The sequence below is a fragment of the Primulina huaijiensis genome, unplaced genomic scaffold, assembly GCF_012295235.1.
Source record: "Primulina huaijiensis isolate GDHJ02 unplaced genomic scaffold, ASM1229523v2 scaffold42169, whole genome shotgun sequence".
Classification (NCBI taxonomy): Eukaryota; Viridiplantae; Streptophyta; class Magnoliopsida; order Lamiales; family Gesneriaceae; genus Primulina; species Primulina huaijiensis.
In genome coordinates, this window is record NW_027360100.1 from 1 (window position 1) to 10353 (window position 10353).

The 10353-nt window shown below is 35.6% G+C and overlaps 2 protein-coding genes across 2 annotated transcripts; both read right to left on the minus strand.

Annotated features, from left to right (window-relative positions):
- Positions 1-2550: 2550 nt before the first annotated feature.
- LOC140969516 (putative clathrin assembly protein At5g57200) lies at positions 2551-6079 on the minus strand. The gene is made up of 14 exons (XM_073430878.1): positions 5789-6079; positions 5617-5686; positions 5319-5416; positions 4906-5044; positions 4676-4803; positions 4516-4590; positions 4287-4403; positions 4140-4205; positions 3980-4060; positions 3815-3898; positions 3563-3736; positions 3415-3487; positions 3223-3335; positions 2551-3133 (listed from the first exon to the last, which is right to left on the minus strand). Exons 1-14 carry the CDS (start codon positions 5867-5869, stop codon positions 2759-2761), a joined length of 1674 nt encoding a protein of 557 aa, XP_073286979.1. The 5' UTR covers positions 5870-6079; the 3' UTR covers positions 2551-2758.
- Positions 6080-7124: 1045 nt separating this feature from the next.
- LOC140969517 (dihydrolipoyllysine-residue succinyltransferase component of 2-oxoglutarate dehydrogenase complex 2, mitochondrial-like) lies at positions 7125-10347 on the minus strand. The gene is made up of 8 exons (XM_073430879.1): positions 10294-10347; positions 10018-10062; positions 9656-9928; positions 9452-9546; positions 8650-8740; positions 8462-8572; positions 7914-8108; positions 7125-7578 (listed from the first exon to the last, which is right to left on the minus strand). Exons 2-8 carry the CDS (start codon positions 10054-10056, stop codon positions 7387-7389), a joined length of 996 nt encoding a protein of 331 aa, XP_073286980.1. The 5' UTR covers positions 10057-10062; positions 10294-10347; the 3' UTR covers positions 7125-7386.
- Between the last annotated feature and the right edge of the window lie 6 nt (positions 10348-10353).

Genomic DNA, 10353 nt, shown 5'->3' on the forward strand with positions numbered 1-10353 from the left:
GTGTTGGAAAGATTTTGAAAATAATAACCGAACCATTAAAAAGTCCCCCGATTGGATAAAATTTGCGTACCGTTAAAAATAAAATCTTGCTGGTAAAAATACCCAATAAAACCCCATTTTTGAAAAATACACTTAAAAACGTCTTATATTAATTTATAAAAATAAATCATGTAATTAAAATAATTTTCCTGATAATTCTCCGGTCTCCGATCCTCGTTTAAGCGCGAAATGAAACTTAAAAATCTTTAATACATAATCCATTAAAAATTTCATGAAATAAACGCTATCACGCATGAATTATCTATAAAATACATAAAAATAATTAAACACATAATTTATGAAATAAACATGCATTTTATGCTTTAAAAGAATTTAATAAAATACTAAAGAAAATTAATAATTTGCATGCATGTGGTTCACGTGCACTTTCAAATTTTCGGGACGTTACACACAAAGTACTACAAATCATATGTTGAAAACATTTCCAAAAAACCAACCTATAAGTCGCAGAATTCAAAACAATAGAAGGTGACAGATTATGTGACACAGAAATTTCACAACTTGAGCAGTCCCATGAAAATGATCATAACTCACTCGTTTTTGTCCAAAAAAAATTACGAATTTACTGTCAAATCAAAGGTATCAAAAATTTCTAGGTTTTATACGTCGAAAGTTTTTCCAGAAAATCGACCAAAAATTCCCATTATTCGAAAAGACAGCAGACTCGATTTTTGAGATCCAAAATCGTTTCAAACATTTTTGCTCAAACTTTTGCATAACATACACATGTTTTTCATGCAATATACATCAAAATAATTACTATGACAAGATCGATGCGAAAACGAAAGAATATACATGTCTTTGTGTCTAAACGCTCGAAGATAACGAATACCGACGCGGTGGATCACGGGAGATGACCGGGAGACGATTTCTTCTCTTTTTCTTTCCCGAAAAGGATCGTGAATCTTCATAAATTTAGAAATGAAAAGGTGGCTGCTAAAAGAACTTAGAGCCCTAGTCTTTTCCAAGAGAAATGAAATGGAATGCAGTGAAATGTGTGTGTGTGCATAGGCCAAGAGTGTTTGTGTATATGTGTCTGTGTGTGTGTGAGAGAGAGTAACGTATGTGTGTGTATTAGTAGGTTAGTGGGGAGGGCATTAAAGGGTTTAATTAGGATATTAAAATACTAATAATCAATTAGTATACTAAATAAAATACTAATTCCCCACTACAATAATAACATCATTTGAATTAAAATACACATGTGTTAAACCTTAATAGTATAAAAATCTTAAAATCACTTAATAAATTAAATTAGGCTTTAAAAATGCTAAAAACTTAATAAATCATTTTAAAATGTCACTTTCTTGACTTAAAATAAAATACCACATTTTAAAATCGCCTAAACCATCGCCAGTCTCTTTTCCTCAATCCCGCATCGAATATTCGCCTGAAACATAAAACTCGAGAAAACATTTTATTTTGCATTAAATTAACATATAATAATTTAAAATAATGTAAATTATTAATCGTGCATTGACAAATATCATTTTAAGATTAAATAAATAATTTAGCAATTTAAATAAATGCATGAGTTTTACATGTACTAATTTTGGGCTCTACAATTCCTCCCACACTTAAATAAATTTCGTCTTCGAAATTAAATTTTACCAAACAGTTCCAGGTAGTGATTCCTCATATCTGCCTCGGCCTTCCAAGTGGCCTCCTCCACTGATTGATTCAGCCACTGGACTTTGTCCAACCTAGTTACTTTTTCAGAAGTCTCTGCTCGTGTCTGTCTAGGATTTAGACAGGTCTTTCCTCGTATCATGTAGAGTCATATCAACGAACTTCAGCAAAAAATACTAGAATATTTCTCAAATTTTAGCAACATTTATGTTTTCAATTTAATGCTTTTAGTTTCCAGTAGCTTTTTTCTATAAATTCCTAGTGCTTATATATGATATTTTCACTTTTTTTTTATAATCATTCCAGTCTGTAAATATGGGATTGGTTACAGGAAAGACCTGGTTTATAACTTGCTTTCCATTACAGTGACTTTGATTATTTATGCATAAATAGTCATCCTTTTGTTGTGAAGGAGTATTATACTTCTCGTCTATGATGGGTTGATTATTCGTGAACAACTTCAGGCGGAGATTTTCGGTAGCTTGAGAAATCCTTGAAGGTCGTCCCTGTTGATTCTCAGGTTCAGGCATGGTGGATTGGCTAGCATAAAATGATTGAGCCAACTTCTTAATACAACCCACCGCAATAGTCATAATGTTAGCCAGTTCATCGAGCTTCTTGTTAATGTTAGTATCAACAAGTGTTTTTGGTCCTTTTTTCTCTTCCATTTGTGTATAGATCTCCCACTAGATTCATCTTGATCCTCAGTCTCATGGAGTTCCTCCCTTGGGCCTTGGTTCTTGACGGCATCGTCGGTGTGCCAAAACTATATATTTACACGGAAAAGTTTGTGCGGGCATGCTAAAAACGTGAAATTTGACTTTCAAAGACAATTAACGTGAATCCCGAATCGACCGTTAGTTTTGATTCCCTTGATTAGCGCCAAAACTAGGAAAATGATTTAAGAAATTGGAGAGGAAAATTCATAAATGACAACAAACCTCTCTTTAAATTACAAATTTACATATCCGGAATTTCAAGAAATACAAGTCCAGTAACACAAATGGCTGATTCAAGTATATTCAAAGAAATCCACCTTCTCGCAAATGGAGAAGCTCAACCTCTGAGCCTAAAGTAATGCATGGCTTCCGTTTGCATTTGGTGGATAATAGAAGCGATCACCAAATGGATTTGGATTCCCCATCTGTGGTATTTGTTGCTGATAATATTGACTCGCATATGGATTATATGGGACCATCATCATATGCTGCTGTTGATGACGATGAAATATCGTATGATGAAACATCGTCTGCTGATCATGCAAGTTTCTCGTTGGGACAACATTGTTCGACATGGCAAACGGGTCGTGCAGACCGAATGGATTTTGTGGTGAAATTTCGTATCCTTGGCCCGTGCTGTATCCCGCACTATGCATCTGTATTTGTCTCCGGGAAGCTTCATCTTCGTACAGGCTATCGAGTAAGAGCTTGTTGAATCCTCCGGCCTGGTGAAAATTGGTTTCAAATGTCATGACTTGGATGTGGTAGTATAAATTATCGGATGGAGTTCAGACTTTTGGATATGAAAACAAACCATTTTAGTTTCCTGAACTGGGGTTTGATTTGTGATGCTTGGTGCTGTAACTAGAGCCAATTCCCACCCAGAATTCTTCCCGAGGTTGGCCAATGAATTATCAGTTGAGTCGCCTGCAAAAACGAGTAATCAACTGCTAAATCCCCGTAAAATTTGAATTCAAAACATTCAAATGCAGCAGAGAAAAATGACCTGGCTGAACAATGGCAAGGGCTAATGCATTTCTTTGGTCAAATACAGCATTCGGGTTTTCCTCATTTAATCCCTGTGGACGATATTGCTTCCCACAGTTATTTATCTTAGTATCCTTAATATGAGAACATAGAAGAGGAAAAATTACCAGAAGATCAACAGGTTCTTCAGCTGATGTTTTCGGCAGGATTTCTTTTTCTTTAATGGGATCAAGTTTCTCTGGTGTTTCAATCTTGTTTTCCTTGTTTTCAACTTGTTCCTTGGCCTCTTTCTGAGCCGGGTTTTCGGGTTTTTTCTGCACTTCTTCTGTTTTTTGTTGTTCCTGAAATGTCAAGAAAACGACATGTTACATCACATCCTGAACCGAACACCCTAGAGAACAAGTGGATTGATTTCTTACCAGCTGTTTATTTGACAGCACAGAACCTGTCTGAGATGCTTCCTTTACATAATCCTCCATTGTTGCAAGAAATGACGCTGGAGGCTGTGGACTTCTCAAGATCAAATTCAATAATCCACAAAAAGAAAAAAGATTCGAGACTCGGAGAATACGAACGAAATGAACCTGTGTCAACGTTGGAAACTGAAAGGTCCGGGCAAGATCCAACGTTCTGCAGAAACCATAAAAATCGGCTAGAAGTTCTGCCTACACGGATAATAAATATCGACTCAATTACATATCAAAAACACATTTAACCCTTTCAAGATTTTTGTCAAATACAGACCTGTTTACCAGCTCTTTTGTAAATATCAAGAGCCCTCACTGCATCTCGTTTAGGCATTTCAAAAAACTGCAAAATATTTAAATTATGTCACTAAACCAGAGTTTTGATCCAGTAACATTATTTTTTAAGCGTTGTTTGGGACCATACCGTCTCAAGAAGATTTATGATTCCATCGTTGATGGCACGATAAATTTTAAAGCTCTCTTTCAAAACCAGCGCAAGGGCGTATTGGATGAGAAAGTTGTAGCTGGCTGCTCGTTCCGGCTGAAATTTTTTTAACAGATTAGATATCAAATCTATAGAAAACGAAATAAAACAATGCTAAATAGTCACCAACTTGTCATTTGAATCAATCCGGGGAAGTATTAAAGGTTACCTGACAACCAACAAGTCGATACAGAAGCTGTTGCAATGCTGGTAGCTTCCTCAACAGATCTTCAGCACTCAAGATCTGTGTTTTGTTATTTGCTTAATGTAATGAAAAGCACAGGATATTAAGGATCGAAATTGAAAAAGTTAACAACTTGTCACCACACCTTGGATTCTCCAACTGATGATTTTGGTACTTTATCTGATTCAATATCATAGTTCAAGGTTTGAAAGCATTCTAGTCTTTCTTCAAGAAAGAGGCCATATGTTCGGATCCAGGCCGAGCAATCCCAAGCTGAATTAGATCAAAAAATGTTTTACAGTACAATGGATCGATGATACTATTCGGGAAGGCTTGTTTTTCGTGAAGTGACACTGTCAAGAAATGAATATTTACCTAGAGCACTGGAGCCATCTCTGAAACTGGAAACTTGAAACAAAGGTCCACCTTTTGAGTAGCACAATACTTCTTCTCTGAAGCTAGGATCCGCCTCTCGTAACGTCCGGTGAAAAACGATCAAAGTTTTTATGGCCACCTGAAATTTACTCGGTTGTTATCATCATGTGAATAAAATCAACATGCAAAATACAAATAAAATATCAGAATTATATGCTTAAATATTTTCATAAATTGTCTTTTGTTTCATTTCTTGAGAACTTTATTGAATGGTAGGAAAAAAACAAGCATACAGTTTCAACGTTAAACTAACAAAAATTCATACGAAAATTAAGTTCTTTGTTGGGTATATTATAGACACGAAATCAAAAGACAAAATAAGGCAGAAAAACTAGATGAAATGGTAGTCTTACAATCCAGTTACGCGTTTTCGACAATCTTTTCGAAAGTGCATGAATGCAATAGGCAACATCTGCTCTTGGACGCGATACAGATACTGCTGCGAAGATCTCTGAAATAAATTAACAAAGTAATCAATCAGAAATCACATTTTTTTCCCAAAAAAAAAATAGAAGAGATTTTCAAATTAGTAAAAAGGGCAAAAAGGCATAATATAATCTCAAAACCAAAGGGATTCTTATATGAATCTTGTATTAATCTGCATGTTATCAAACCAAATATAGAACCTAAAATAAATGGTTCTGCACTCACTTCTAACATATCGTTCTTTCGGAGGACGTTCAACGTGATTCGTGGCTTTGACAATCGCAATATCCAAATCCTTGACATATAAAGGATCAAGAAACCCGATGAATCCAAACATATAAACGCGATTCAAGCATTGCTTGTGTATACGGAAAATGTTCGCCTACACGAAACATACCTTGAAATCACTATTGACCTTTGCAAGGCCGACTTTCGTGGAGTCCTTGAGCGCCCCGTAAGCTTTTCGAAAGCTTTCCATCTACGTAAAAGCAGCAAATGAACATCAACTGCCGATCGAATCCGCGATGATCAACAGAAGAAGAGGAAAGATCGAGAGAGAGGAGATGGATGGCTCGATTTGTTCTTCCTCCCTTCTCTAAACCATGTTATATTTTCGAATAAAACATTAGCAAAAAACCAAGAGGTCCTTTGTTTCTTTCTTTCTCTCTCTATTTTTGTAATTTGTAATGCATATCGTTTGTTAGTTATTGGAGGTTTGCATGCCAATTTGCGCAAGTGAAGTGACGAAATAGCCTCCAGAGATAACGGTAACTTGGGAAAAATGCAGGGGTAAATTAGTCATTGCGTAAAATTTGTACAAGTTCAGATTTATTAGCTTGCAATAAGCTGAGGATGTTGACAATTGCATGGTAATCTATTCCAAACACTAAATATAGTTAAAACCATATTTTTCTTTCCTACCCAAAATTTTCTTAAACTTTGATGTAACAAACACTTTCGAGTTATTGTTACCAAAAACTTATTACCGACGAATTTGCGACATTTTCTTGAACTTTGATGTTACAAACATTTTCGAGTTATTGTTACCAAAAACTTATTACCGACGAATTTGCGACATTTTCTTGAACTTAGAACATTGTTACAAACATTTTCGAGTTTTCGCCAAGGTTTTTTTGTTGCAAAAATCTTATTAGCGACGATTTTGTTCCCCCCAAAATTTTGTTGATCATAGGTGGAATCAGTGATGTAGTATGAAGTAATTTATATANAAATAATATTGGATTTTGATTTCTCTTCTTTGTAATGTGATACCAATTCCCTAGCATACAAAACAAAAACATATATCGTTTTTATGAAAAATAATCAAAAAACATTGTTTTTGTTTCATTCTCTCTCTTTAAATTTGTGATGTCGATCTAATTTAATTTTATACAGATATCTTGTTAAACTATACCATAAATTTACTCATACATTATATTTAAAATTATTAATGTATCATTACAATTTTTTTATGACTTGCGTAACTTCATAACTATATCCAACCAATTAATTTACACAAATGCTACAAATCTCGAATTTAATTTGATGAGAAATTATATAAGAATTTCGTTGTAAAATACAAATTTCCAATTAGCCATGAATTCCAAGCATTACGCACGAATGAGACATGACATCCATATAAACAAATAAAACAAAAAACAGATTTTTGTAATAATATTTAAAGCAGATATATCACACTTTTTTGACTAAATAATCACATAGGCACACATCAGTTAACAAGAACAATCCTTGTAGAAAAATATATGGAAGGTTTTGATAATGGGAAAGAGAAATACATTTGGAAGAGTGAATTTAGAGATCTCATTCAAATGAACACAGAACGCCGCAACAAGAAAAAAGATTTAACGCAGAACTGCATTCAGTGATCACTACAAAACTTTCATGCATTTATTGGAGTAATCTTCTGAACTCGATATTGTTCGAAATCAGGTATAATAGCATAATGAACTGGAAGTACCTTCAGCGACAGCGTCTTCATACGTCCAACAGCAGCCTACGAGGATCCTCCACGACGTCTTTGATTCTTCTCAAAAAGAACACTGCCTCTCTCCCATCAATAAGCCTGTGGTCGTATGTCAGCGCAATGTACATCATTGGTCTTGGTACAATGTTACCTCCAACAACCATGGGACGGTTCACTATTGAGTGCATTCCGAGGATTGCGGACTGAAGTTTCAAAACAAATATGGTTTGGTTAATCATAAAAGTGTCTAGTGAAACAAGCCATCCAGCAAACCAAAGAGACAAGTGGTATAGCAATTGGTTTTCCGGGACATAGGTGTTGGATTCAAGTCCCACTACTTGGTAAGCGTGATATAAAAAATAATAATATTCAATTGATGACTCAAGTGACCCAACCAGTTAGCCCAGTGGAAGTCGCTGTTCACATGTTTGACTGTTACATTAGATGCTCGCTGAGTTATATTTTTTCACACAAAACCAAACTGAATCATATATTTTTTTCCACAAAACCAAAACAGGAGCTTGAATTAGGAATAAACCTGAGGAGGATTGATGATGGGAGTACTTAAAAGGCTTCCATAGACGCCGCCATTGGAAATTGTAAATGTGCCCCCAGCCATTTCATCTATTGAGATGGTGCCGTCATTGGCTCTCTTTGCTAGAGTGTTAATTGCCTTCTCGACTTCAGCGAAATCCATTCTTTCAGCATTGCGGAGAACTGGAACAACAAGACCCTATGGAGATATAAAGTTATCTAACTAGCCAAGAATATTTTTATTTTAGATGGGTACCCGCAAATACATGATGTGAGTTATGTTGTTGCCGAGGAAACTAGCTATACATTTGTGGTTGATCATGCAGATGGATTGACTAGATATGTCTTAGACATATTAGATCTTGTTTTCTAAAAACTTGTATACTCGTGCATCTCTTCTGAAATCTGAATTTACCCTCTGGTGACCTAGCCCACTTCAGAAGGCGAGAAAGCATCTATGAACTATTTCATTTAGTGAAGTATAAAATTTAAACGAATCATTTCTTCTTATGACGTGTTGACAATAACTGAAACAAAATTCTAAAATCTTGCCTTAGGGGTACCAACAGCAATACTGATATCGACATAATCTCTATAAATGATATCATCGCCATCAATAACGGCATTCACTATTGGCTGCTTCTGTAAGGCACTGATAGCTGCCTGAAACCCATAGAGAGCAAAGTTATTTAAAAGTACGTATAGAGAAACTTGAACAACACAACAAGACATCAACATACTTTCACAAATCCTGACATTAGTCCCAGCTTCACTCCATGTTTCTCCAGAAAAGTGTCTTTGTAATCGGAACGAAGTTTCATCAAATTAGTCCTGTTACAAGAAAATAAGTGTAAAATGTCATGATTTGATCACCCAGTTTAAAAGAACATGCAATTTCCTCACTGGCTGTCAAGTAACAGAGCAAGTTCCTTACTAATTGATAGTATAGAAGGATTAACACTCAGAGACACATCAATGGCATTTGATGAGATAACAGGTAAGATCTTTCCCAAACGTAATTCAGGAACATAATATCAAATTGAAGTCAGATAAATTAGCTTGCATTAAATGTTTTAACTGTTTAGCTGAACAATAGAGGGTTGTCGTGACAATGGAAGTGAAGATATCAACAAGCATTTAGAAACCACAAATCCAATCAAGGAAAATCACATGCCTGAATTAAATTAAATATGCAAAAGAAACAGATATTTTAGGACTGTCTCCATCCAATCCCACATAAAAAAAAATTAAAACACACACAAACGCTCCACACACCTCCCTCTGTCCAAGAACCAACCATAACCAAAAATAATCGTGGGCAAATTTATTCTGTAAAATATACTCTACTCGGTAGTTTTAGATTGTACGATTGCCCAGTTGGAATACTCCAACCCCAGCAAAGTGAATTATTTCAAACATGACTAGCCTATTGATATAGAAATCTTGACTGTGGGATGCATTCCAATTGGCTCTTTAACCGAGAAGTTCATAAAACCATAACATAGAGCAAATAAACGAAAACCATAACAGCACATAACTTACATATCAACTTCGTTGAATGTCGTCAACAATGCAAATGTGTTCTGGGAATCTTTCAATCGTGTGGCAACCCGTTTTCTTAGCCTTGTCATAGGAACCTGTCATTAGAGAGGATTCAAGAGTCATACTCTCAAACATATCATAAGAATAGGATGATAAAACTGTTAAAGAGCACCAGTATCTTTCAGTTAGAAAATTGAAACTCACTCGTCTTTCCCTTTCTTTAGGGGGGAGCTGGAGTTCCGTCGCTGAGGCTTTGGAAGGTGGTGGAGAACTTCCTGTAGGCTTTTCTAATACAGGCTTTGTCTCCACTTTAGGCTTTGGGTCCTCCTTTTTATCTTTAGCAGGAGATGGTGGTGGAGCAGCTTTGTCAGATGGCTTATCATCAGATGGTGCTACATGTGTTGCACCTTCACCAGATTTCGATATAATTGCGACCTTGGTGCCAGGTTCCACAGTATCTCCTTCCTTAGCCGTGAGCTATAGAAATATGAAGAAAAAGAAAATAAACAACAGTATCACATCCAAAGAAATAATAAAGTACCAATCCAAAGTCAAAGAAGTTATACCTTTTGGATCACACCTGCTTCAGGACTATTGACATCCATAGTGACCTAGGATGGCAAATAATTGAAGAGAAAACTGTCAGTCACACGGTACCATAAAAGCTTCCAACGTCAAAAAGATATTTCAATTAGATGCTGCAAATAAAAGCCGCATAAATTTGCACCACATTCCTTTTTTTACTAGTGGGTAAATGATGATGATTGTTTATACTTTCAAGAATGGTTTTAACAGAAGCTGCTGGCAGCAAAAGTAGGAAAATATTTCTTCATTACAAGTACCTTATCGGTTTCGATCTGAGCAATGGGCTCATCAACTTCTACTCTGTCCCCAGGTTCTGC